This window comes from Kryptolebias marmoratus, linkage group LG22 (genome assembly GCF_001649575.2).
Source record: "Kryptolebias marmoratus isolate JLee-2015 linkage group LG22, ASM164957v2, whole genome shotgun sequence".
In the NCBI taxonomy this organism is placed as follows: domain Eukaryota; kingdom Metazoa; phylum Chordata; class Actinopteri; order Cyprinodontiformes; family Rivulidae; genus Kryptolebias; species Kryptolebias marmoratus.
Genome location: NC_051451.1, coordinates 28,354,419 through 28,366,235, shown reverse-complemented (window position 1 = coordinate 28,366,235; position 11,817 = coordinate 28,354,419). Strand labels below are relative to the sequence as shown.

At 41.1% G+C, this 11,817-nt stretch overlaps 1 protein-coding gene across 2 annotated transcripts in view; it reads left to right on the top strand.

Moving 5' to 3' along the window:
- The first annotated feature begins 1,997 nt into the window (after window positions 1-1,997).
- LOC108247171 (regulator of microtubule dynamics protein 2) overlaps window positions 1,998-11,817 on the top strand; it is a 21,079-nt gene continuing 11,259 nt past the window's right edge. For both annotated transcript variants that reach the window (XM_017435092.3, XM_037973583.1), the window contains exons 1-5: window positions 1,998-2,123; window positions 2,833-3,272; window positions 9,521-9,698; window positions 10,329-10,431; window positions 11,284-11,344. In XM_017435092.3, coding sequence (XP_017290581.1) covers window positions 2,842-3,272; window positions 9,521-9,698; window positions 10,329-10,431; window positions 11,284-11,344 — 773 coding nt within the window. In that variant the 5' untranslated portion in view covers window positions 1,998-2,123; window positions 2,833-2,841. The remainder of the gene's footprint in view (window positions 2,124-2,832; window positions 3,273-9,520; window positions 9,699-10,328; window positions 10,432-11,283; window positions 11,345-11,817) is intronic.

Sequence of the window (11,817 nt, the reverse complement as noted above, 5' to 3'; positions counted from 1 at the left end):
ACAAGGTTCTGCCTGTCTTATCACCTTATCTGCGTCTGCAGGGCCAACCCCAGCCACTGCCCAGGCTTTTTCCTTGTGCTGCCATGCTTCTGGGTTTCAGGTGGGCTTTTTGTTCTTTGTGCAAAGCGAATGCAGGCTGTGGGCCTGAGAACAATACTGCGTTCAGTGGGCGAGGAAGAAACTGCACGTAGCGATCCTCGCGGCGTTATGTAAGGAAACTCGCTGCCACCTCTGGTTCCCAGCCTTCAGAATGTTAAAACGTATCTGTAACTTTAGTTTCACCTGCTGGAAAATCATCCATTCATGTTCGTATGAAGGTGATTAAAATACAAACAAAAAGAAATGGATACAAAGGTAATAATTTACTTTCTAGTGTACTTATATATCTGTACTTTAAATAATTCATTTCAATGTTGATGTTCATGTCATCCTGTGTGGTGCATTTATTATTTAAATGTTATGAATCAGGAACTGTAAATGTCCTAATAGGAACAATAAAATATATTCAAAAATACTAAATAAATAAAACTTTACTTGTAGAGAAATAAAAGTTTGTGTCTGAACATTTTTTGAAGATTATTTTGGTCTAATTGTCTTTAAGTCCAAACACTTTAAAAGGAAATTTCCAGAGGATAATATTTGGATTATTTATTTATGGTAAGTAATTGTTTATTTGTAAATAATTTATTATAAAAGACTTCATTATCACCCGCCATTGAAAGGTGAAGGTGGGTGATAATGTTTTTGCCCATGTCTGTGTGTCTGTTAGCAAAATATCCCATAAATCACTGGAATATGTGAATTTTAATGAGTGAATCATTGACTGTTTGTCTACATGTAGCTTGGAATTAACCCAAACTGAAGATGGCTGCCATAGCCACCTAACCTTCAAAGATCCAAAATGACCATAACTCTGACAGTTTTATTAACACTGAGCTAAAATTTGGTGTGGTAGTAGCTGAGAGTCATTAACAACATGTTTTGAGTGTATTGTTTCTTGCATGAAATCGTGCGTAAAATAATTTTCAAGATTTCACCAAAACAACAACAAAGATGATCTTAGACTAAAACTCTGGCATGAAGGTGACGGGCGGCCTTGAATTTTATACGTGAGTTTACTTTTTTTAAAACTAGATTAAAGTTTGACTCTGTTAAGTATTCCAACTTTCCCCCACATCAGTCGTTCCTGTAAGGACAGCTCTGAGCTCACCGGCTGCAGGTTCAAGGTTTCTGAGATAAAACACGATGTGTTTGGGTTCTGGTCCAAACCACTGCAGGGACTCACCGAGGAGGGACACTTAAAGGTACGTTTGAGCTTTTTGTTACAGAATTATTAGTAGCATAATGTCACATATTTAGACATTTCTTATAATCTGGAAAAGGCAGAGGTCAGTCTTACCTGCTCATGTTACTGATTTAAGCAAATAAGTTTAGAGCTGCTGTTGTGATGAACTTTGATCATCTGGTGACGGATTTTACTCTCATGTGTTGACAGTGTAAGACCCACAGATTGCTGCAAGAATTTAAAATAAAAGGCAATAATATATCTATATTCCATTCAAGAGAATAAAGGAAAGGAGCAGTAATGATTTTAAATGACCTTTTTTTAAATACGATGAAGAAAAAAATAAAATGGCAGGAATCATTTATGTGCATTTTGCTTTTCATTTAAAATGAAAGTTGTCAAAGCAAACCTTTTTCAATGATTTGAAGAACAACTATTAAAGGAAATATAAAGTTACATGAATTATAAAAGGTATAATAATTATCAGTTTAGCATAATTTACGTATTGCAAAGTCTTGACCTTTGTGTCAATCCCTTTGCTTCTGTTGAAAGGAAAAGGACATGATGGAAAATCCCATCTTATGTTTTTGGTTATTTAGTAGTGCTTTGGCTGATTTGCATTGGCTGGTAACAGAAAACGGAAAACACTTGAAGAACACTTGCAACTTACTTATTTTGTTATTTATTAGGATTTATTTGCACTGTTTCTTAGCTCCCGTGAGGATCGGAACTTTGTGCCGGGCCGCCTCGGTCCGCCCGGACTGATTTACCAGTCGCACCAGGAACTGCGAACCCCACGGTCAACAGAAGAAGCTCCTCTCTGTTGTTTACCTGGACGGTAAGACCTGTTAGGATGGAATCTTTCTCTTTAATTGTCGTTTTTCTGTTCATGGCGAAGGCTGGTGGGATTTTATTTGTCTGGAATAAAAATATTTGATGTTTTTTTTCTTTTCGCGGAGGGATTTTTGTGTTTGTTTGTCTGGTTTGTTACTTCCTGCTAATTTACGGCAGTTAGCTTTATTTCTCTGTGAGATTATCTATATTTTATGTTGTGTTTGAAGCTTTAGACACTCCTGAAACTCTGTTAGTCTTTTCTTTTATCTTCTCTTATTGTGTTTACTCTGTCAGGGCTCTTGTTGTTTAGTTTGCAGTTTAATGATGATATTTTATCAGAAGCTAACTGAGAAGCTACATAATCAACATAAACTGTTAAACATTCAGGCTGGTGGCTGAAGATAAACGACAAAAACTCCCTCAGGACAGAACTGTTAAGGTCTTTAACATCTGATCCAGACTTTATTCAAATTTAACTACAATGATATGAAAATATTGCTGCTGATCAGGTTTTTATTTATTTTATGTTGTGTGTTACTAAGTCTTATTTTATATCTAACTGATTAGTATTAGATCGTGTTGAACAAATCAGGTTAATTGTTGCCTGTCTTGTTTCAAGATCTGAGTTAATATTTTACTTTTTTGTGGATGTATTTACCACAAATTGTTCCTAATGTCTGTGTTTAAACTCCTGTGTTGTGGCTCCTCTGCAGGCCTGCAGGATGGCGCAGACGGACAATAAGATGTTGATTCTGGGAGCGTTGGCCGGAGTGGCCGGCATCGGCCTGGCTGTAGTTTGTTACAGGAGTTTAAATTCGAAGCGAAGAAGCTCCTGGCCGGGCTTCTACCATAACCGCACAAATATACACGAGCCTGGTTTGACGTTAGTGGACGGTCCAGGTCTTCCAAACGAGCAGGCTGCGGTGCTGCAGCGCCTCGAGGCCCTGATCCAGTGTGTCTCCGAGCTGAAGGATGAAATGAAGGCGCTAAAGACCGCTCTGCCAGCGCTGCAGGACCACGTCAGGGAGGAGTTGAGGGGCCACAGCTCAACACATCGAGCCAGTCCTCTGCACAGAACCAGAAGGAGAAGGACTGCGGGGACCACGTCCAGGGCAGAGGGACAGAGCTCAGAGGACGCCGAGAGTGAGGGAGGGTGAGTTCTTCAAAGACTGAGATTCTCTGTCCTGATAAAGAAGATGGGAAAAATGTAAAATCAACATGGTGTAAAGTTCTCCTTTTTTAAATTAATAGGTGCATTTTAATGGTATTATTAATTTATTTATTTATTTATTTATTTATTTATTTTGCCTTTTATATCTTTCTGCTCTTATATTTAGTTCTGTCAGTTTTGGTCCTCCATAAGCATCAAGCACTTGGGCTTCTTTCTGTTCTTGGAACTTCAGATGAACCAGGAGTGGGAGAGCTCCTCCTGCTGCTCCTCGCAGCAGAGAAAGTGCTGTTTAATAAATAGTGTTTGTATAAAATGCTGTGAAAGTTTAGAGATTAGAGTTGTTTTAAGACAACAAGGATCCTGTTTGAATCTTTGGTCTAAACTGGGTTCAGATTAGTCTTTAGCTTGTCAGTCAGCTCAGACTTAAACTCTTCCTCTTTTTAACACTTTCTCTTTAAATTAGTAGGGAAAGGATAGATTAGTCTGCCCCACGTTACCTGTTGAACCTGCTTGCTTGTTTTATCTTCTAAAATTCCAGTTTGACGGAGCTGAAGTGCCCGAGGTGTCGCAGAGAGCAGCAGACTAATCTGCCTCTGCCTTGAACTCACGCCAGCCTTAAACAGAATAAACAACACGTGTTTGTCTTTTGAACAGGCAAACGTCAACCGTTAAATGACAAGGATTTATCCAAGGCTGGTGTGTTCTCAACAGTCAGGCAAAATTTACAGTCTTCTCACGCATGACTGGATTTATAATTTACTGTTCAAACTATCAAATCTGGAACAAATACTCCAGCGACTTCATGGAAAGTATCTCAGATCTCTGAGGATGAAATGAAGGTGCTTTTGGACCTTTTGTTGAGGATTTAAAGCATGTTGTTCTTCCTAAGAACAACATGCTTCCTATGATTGTTTTTATTGGACATGCTCCTGGTCAGACTTGTTACTGAGGAGGGTTAATATTTAAAGGAGGACACATAAACATTCCTGCTTTGTGGACGAATGACTGGTTAGCACATTCCAGATTAAAGGCCCAGCTGGCTTTCATGCCAGAGTTTCTGACAAAGATCCTCTTATGTTGAGAAATGACCGAGTTGTCTCAGCTGTCTGAGATGTCCCTCAGAGGTACGTGTTGTGGATGACTCTCAGCTACTACCACACCAAACTTTAGATTATTTTATGTAAAAATGACTGAGCTGTGTTTACTAAGGTTGAACAGCTGTGGTGGCCATCTTGAATGAAGTTGAGTCCGAAAGTTAATAATCAGTTAAAGATCCAAACACAAAAATGGCCGTGACTCGGTCAGTTTTACAGATACTGAGCTAAAATTTGGTGTGCTAGTAGCTGAGAGTCCTCCACAACACGTACTCTGAGCGTGAGATCGCACCTAAAGTTATTTGCAAGATTTGACCAAAACTGCAACAGCTTCATCATTTCTCAACATGAAATGATCTTGGTCTAAAACTCTGGCATTGGCGGGCGATATGCATTCCTTCAAGTAATGCTAGGCCTTCAGTGTGTGTGCAGGGGCTTGTTGGTAGAAACGGTGCGGTCAGGGGAGTGTTCAGCCTTCCCCTGAAGGATCCCGATAACATTCCTAATCCCGGCATACTTCGGAGGAGCTCATCCTGTCTGCTCAGCCGGACTGAATACGTTCTCAGTACAGTATCTCCCCACAGGAGCTGAGGCACTCAGTGTTGGATTAAAGTCAGGTTAAACGTTTGTTGAAACCCGAAGCCATCAGATTAACCAGATTAGTGCTTGGTAATGTAAGTTTGCGAACATTGCACCTTTAGCATTTGTTTAAGGATTCCAGACTGACAGATCTGATGCAGCAGCTGAAGCATCGAGTCATTTCTGGATCTGCTGTAGCAGCTCATCTCCATCAGGGGGCGTCAGGAGCTGCAGCGAGCGGCGCTGCAGAACATCATGGATGTGCAACATAAAAACCTGGTTTTATTACAGAACCTCTGGTTCATGGTTCAAGCTTCATGGTTTTTCTGAACGTTTGTGCTGTTTTTCTAGCTGCATAATTACAGTCGATCATTTTGACTCAATCTTATTTTGTTCTGTGTGAAGTGATTTCAGCTGAGATTGATTTAACCCTGATGATGCCCATCAGTTCTGCAGAAACAGCAGGACAGTTAGTGTGACGTAAACACTGAGCAGCTGTCGTTCAGCCCTCATGTCACAGTGACTTCCTCAGATTTACCTTCTGCAGGTGAACAGACCCTCGGTGCTGCCGTCAGTGTGTCAGAGGCTTCATTTGAAGGCGTCCTGCAGGAACCTGAAGTTCCTCAAACACAGAGTTTATTCAGCTCCCGTCGCCATAAAATTCAAAATAATCTGTTTTAGTTTTCCTAAAAATGGTACAGTTGTTTTTAGTTTAAACATTTGATTTGTTTCCTGTTTCATTGTGTTTAAATGTGGGTTTATGAAGTTTCCAAATTCTTTTTTTTATGGTTTACTCAGTGTCCCAACTTTTTTTGGAATTAGTGTTCTACTTTAAACCATAAGGTTGACATTCTTCAAATGTTATGTATTTAGTTGCATATATATTTATTAATAACTTTATTTCACATTTAATTTGTGTGTCTCAGTATCTTTTTACAAATAGGTTGGAACTGAACCCATCTATTTGCATATGGCCTTTTAAAAAAAAGGTCCAAGCAGATGTCGTTTGTATATGTGATTGTTTAAACTCCCCCTCAGTTTCCACACCTGGTTTTCCCCCGGCTATTTTAAGAACAAACTTCCCTACATCCTTATAGAGCTGGTATTCATAGAGTTACACTTCAGGTGAAACAACACACTGGATGAATTACTGCCTTTTCTGACTCCAAACGGTGTTTCTGTGGCAGGGAAATGTCAGGTTTTCCGGACTTGTCAGTGATGCTGTCATCCAGATGATTCAGCATCATGGAAGGAGAGAGTCAGGCTGTTAGGAGGAACAGAGAAGAAGAAAACTGAACTCCTTCCAGTCATGCAGGCATTGTTCCGAGGCGAGCGCTCATTGGTTCTGTCACCAGGCTCTGAATGTTCCTGGACCCGGAGATGTTGGGATGGTAACTCGGGGTAACCATGGAGACCGCCTTTGAGAGAGGAGTTCTTTGCCCGTCAGTGTTTCTGTGCTGAATGGCTGATCTCCCTCCTGTGAAGCCTGTTGAAAATAAAAGTGCAAACTTGCCAATCCTCACTTTTAATTATAGGTGGAGTTTTAGATGATGTCATTTATCTTCTGTGTCCTTCGAAAGCTTCCCTCAACAGTTTGTTGGTTTCTGTCCCGTTCCTCCTGACAGGCCTGGTGGTACTCAGTCAGGTCTGGAGGCCTCCCTGCTCACAGGATGTAGATCAGGACTTTGTGATGGTCGATCCAAAACATTGACTTTGTTGTCCTGAAGGGACTCTGTAACTAATCTGTCCGTCTGCTGAGGGACATTGTCCATTTGAAGACCCATTTGTGTCCAAGCTCTAACTTCCTGGATCAGTGTGTTGCTTATCCACATTAGCTTTAAGAGTTTCGGATCTGGAGCGGAGCGTGGCAGCTGCTCCGATCCGATACTCAGAGTCAGCGCAGGAAAGTAATCAGCAGAAATTCACCCACAATTTTGTTTATCTGTGTGTTTTTTTCCTAACATTGTAAATTTAAATATATATATTTAGATATCAGACCTGATAAATGTTTTATTTTCAGTCTCACAAAGTCAACACTGACCAGCGTGAACCTCTTCTGTATCTTACCGTCTTGCTTCAGTTTTATGTCCTTTAACTGCCTCTCTGCACTGATCTTGAACTCCCGGCAGAAATGAAGCCACTCTCCCACCGTGTGTGAGTCACTTCCCCGCCTGCTGCTCTCATTCGCACGGTCTGTGTTGAAATTCTTTTGGCAATATTTGGACATGTTCTTTCACAGCTGCACGCTGCTTGTAATATCAAAAGGATAATAATGGTTCCCGAACAAGCAAATATACATTAGATAAACACACACGGTGATAGAACAAGATCTTTAGCTTCTTTATTCTTTCAACACGAGTGATTCATGAGCCGTGGAATGGCGTGGCAGGAATGTGCTGCCTGCCTCTCCAGCTTCTCTGCAGGGAGAGAAAACCCACTGATGAATGAATGAATGAATGAATGACTGGAGTCCAGTGTGATGCTTTTTCTTATCATAAGTTCAAGGCCGAATACGTTTGTAGGCAGTTAAAACCCTTTATTTTGTTTCTCCAGACAAAAAGAAATGACCCCAGCAGAAAAGCAGACCTGTCAGGTCTCTCTAAGCCGTGTGTTGGCCAATCAGCCGTCAGCTTTCAGGGCTTTTAGGTGCTACTGGAAGAAGGCTTTGGCTCTTCATCCGAAAATGATGGCATAAAAACAGATGGAGATTAAAGTTATGGAAAGTCAAATTCTAGTTTCTTTTTGCACTTTTCTGCTAAGCCGTGGTATGAAGCAGAACTATTTCAGCTCTTTAATTCTGCCGTCAGTTAGCTGTTAAGTTGAATTAATGAGCCATAAAACAAAATACTGGACTGACTTCAGAAAACATTAAACTCTGAACATGTTAGAAAATCAAACTTTTCTTGTTTGAAAAACACAACTCTGACCTTTTTCTGCGTTAAGGTTGATATGATGAACTTCTCTGTTTCAACACAGATCATCGAACAGATGAAGTTCCTAAATGTTAACAGAAATTAGTTAACATAAACAACATGAGGCATGTGTGAATCATAAACCCTGACAGTTTTTTATCTCCTTTATGTGGAGAGGAGTTTTATCATCCAACATTTTTAAATTCACGATGAACTCTGTGACCAAACGCTTGAATTTTAAACGTCTTCAGTAAATTTTCTCTCTGTATTCAGAGTCTCCAACCTGTCTCAGGCTGTTTTCTGACCCTGACAGAAAACATCTGAGGCTGCAGGTTCAAATATCAGGAAGTATGAAGAGAACTTAGTTCTGAAGTGTACTCTGGTAGAATAGATCATAAATGTGAGGCACTGATGCTGAGGGGACACGAGGAGGGCAACAAAGTCATGTGCACGTCATTGAATGCAGTTTTTCAAAGTGTGCACACAGAAATAGGTTGTGATTTTAAAGAACTGTCCGAGCAGAGCTCACAGTCAGCGTTCAGCCCGTTCTCACAGCTGAAGGGTAACGATTCATCTTTCACTCGTGCAATTACTGAGCTGAAGTAACAAACGCTGTAGCTTGAAGGCAGAGTAAAATAAATGATTATCCAGGCGCTGAACACGGAGCGGCAGCACGTCTCTGTTTGTGTCGGGAACCTCGGTGGTTCTGGCTCTTTGTTCGTTTCTCTGCGGCTGAAATCCCCTCCTGTTCCCTCTGTGTTAGCAAGCACCTGTCTGTGCTCTGACACATCCCTCCTAAACCATGGCTTACGGCCTAATATGTTCTTTTAACCACCAGTGACGCAGATGCAGCTCCTGCCAGCACCTAATTGAGGCTTTTTCTTAGTGTCTGTGTCTTTGGTTTTTACCTATAACTTTATTACATCTATATTTCTGCCTCCTTTAAGTGTTAGCTCAGGGGCTGAAGAAGCACCATCTAATGCAAGCGATGCATGCCTCACCTTGTTTAACAAGTGTTCCTGGAAGCTCTTCAGCTGCCCCACGTCAGCAGCTAAACAACTTTAAACAATTAACTTATGTAAACATACCTGGTGCCGTTTCTGTGTAAACAGGCCATAAAAACGATGGCGTGCAACTCGTTAAACTGCTTGTTACGACTAGATTGCTCCTGATTGTGGGTTTTTAGGGAAAACAGCTTATTTTACTTCTTCTACCTCACAGGTAGACTAGCAAGAAAAGGGCCTTCAAATTTAATAGAAACTGTCAACTTTAGGCTGCTTATCACCCACCTCTAAGGGCGATAATGGTTTCACTCATGTCTGCGTTTGTCTGTCTCATAAACCGCTGGACAGATTTTATTGAAGCGTGCAGAAAGTAATAATGAGATCTACAGCTGGTTTACTTTTAGAGTGCACCTGATTAAAGATGGACGCCACAGCCAGCTGACTTTAAAAAAACAGAAAATTAACTTTAACTCAGTCCGTTTTCCAGATATCAAGATAAAATTTGATGTGTTAACAGCTGAGTGACATTTCAGCTCTGTGGTTTGAAAGACGGCGGGTGATATGCATTCCCTCAGAGGAGGGCTGCAGGTTCTTTATAGGCACAGTTTCCTGACAGCGAACTGTTCTCTGTTTGCTCCCAGGTACATGACTGCACTGACGGACTCGGAGGATGAGGAGTTCAGTGAAGAGGAGCAGAGCTGTGAAGAACGAGCTGAAGACGAGTTAGCCGTCCTCCTCCAAAGAATCGACCGTTTACGCCAAGGAGGCGAGTCGGAGAAAAGAGAAAGCCTCGACATCCTGCTGGAGCAAAAAGACCAGGTTTGTTTCTCTGCAGCAGGACCGGGGCTGCAAATCCTGGTAGTTTATAAAACAAGGAACTTTCTGTGGGAATTAACCGGAATAAACCTGGAATTTAAAATACTGAAGGTTTGTCCCTTAAAGTGGATTTCAAATATAGTTGGAAAAATATGTTTTAGCATAAAATGATTAAAACAATCAGATTTCAGATTGTTCTATTGTGGAGACAGAGGACAATAAAACATCAAACTGTCATTGGGACATGTAGGGACAGATTGGACATGTAGGGACGGATGGGACAGATGTTCACGAGTTTAGAAGAAGGATTAAAACAACAACAAAAAAAGAGAACTGTAAAAAAAGTTCTGTGTGAAGATGTAACACTGACGCCATCAGCTGCATTCAGTTTGTTACTTTCATAAACTTTGGGTCAAACTCATCTAAAATGTTTATTTTTTTACTTGCATTTGATTCCGCTTCTTTAAATTATCCCCAGTTTCCACCTAATTCCCAGGAAAGGTTTCTCATTTGGAATATTTCCAGAGCTCCGCAGCTTAACTTCTCGCTGCAGGTTTCTGGAAATGTTGCGGGAACCTCTCCACCCTAAGCTGAACCCGTGTCGATGTGTCTCACTTCTGTGAACTTCTCCAGTTTGGACAGAACTCAGCGTTTCTTTGGCGGCTGACGCGAGCTTACTGTGACGTTCACGACGCCTGCTGCTTGCTGGAGGAGAAGAAAACTCTCGCAGAAAGAGGTAATTAAAGAAGTCGAATAAAAGGCCTCATTTCCAGAGTGTGTTGCTGTCGCGCTGGTCAAAGTGTGTGGAAATGATTTTATGACGTGGAACATGATTTGTTCCTGTTATGGAAGCGATAGCATGGTGTTAGCATGGGGTATGCTATGTTTCAATGCTTACTTTAGCAGGAAATCTTTGGATGCACATACATCCGTATCTGCAACAATCAGTAGATCAGTGTTCATTTTGTGAGTTTTCTCAAATCGTGACTTCCTGTCACTTCCTGCAGGAAATGCCTCCTGGTGGACAGTTTCTGTGTTTCTGTTCGTTCACATTCAGACAGTGTTAGCGTAGCGTAGCATGAGCTTTAAATCTGTGTCGACCTGCTGGAGATCAGCCACGAGCACCAGAGAGTCAGATGTTGGAGCTGAAACAAGACAAATACGCAGAAGTGAGACTATTACAGAGAATCACTGCAAAACACAAAACTTTAACAGACCCTGTTTGTTTTTGTGATCTGTTATCGTCACGTGAGCAAAATTCAGACAAGAAAAGTCTGGAAACTTTATGGAATTGACTTCCTGTTTCGTTAGCTGCAGATTGGATCAGTTGTGATTCTTGTCAGATTTATTCTGGATTAACCTGTTTCTCTGCACTTTAATCCCTTTTTCTGAGTGTGTCTCTAATAAAAGCTGCCCAGGTGCATCCTGGGAATAAAACCACCAGTTAAAACATAGAAGACACGGGTGTTTGAAGTTATTTCAGTTAAAACACCTTTTTGATTTGATAAAATAGCAGATCAGAGGATCTTCACGGTGGAGAGTACGAACTGAATTTATGTTTTCTCTTTCTGTCTTTTTGTTCTTTCAGGTAAACAAGTTGGTGAAGAAGCCATTTGCTTGAATCCTCGATGTGCTGAAAGTCACCAGTGGTACGTCCTTCCTTCCTTCCTTCCTTGAGTCCTTTTCTTAAAGTCAGGACAGCCTTTGTCTTTTGTCTGAAGCTTCATTTTGTTGCGATCTCTTCGAACTGATGACAGTAAGAACCTGAGAACAGGAACTCTCCTGAAATGAGAAACATTTTGAGTGAAGAGGTTTAAATAAATGTTTTAATGTTTGACTTCTTGTTACTTTAAGCACTAATCTGTATATCTGAGGACTTCTCAGCTCATTCAGGAGATGGCTGCTGCCAATTTTTAATATTTAACTTTGTTTGGAGCTCTAAACGGTCCTGTTAGGAGCTCTAAACCGGTCCTGTTAGGAGCTCTAAACCGGTCCTGTTGGGAGCTCTAAACCGGTCCTGTTGGAGCTCTAAACCCGGTCCTGTTGGAGCTCTAAACCGGTCCTGTTAGGAGCTCTAAACCGGTCCTGTTAGGAGCTCTAAACCGGTCCTGTAGGAGCTCTA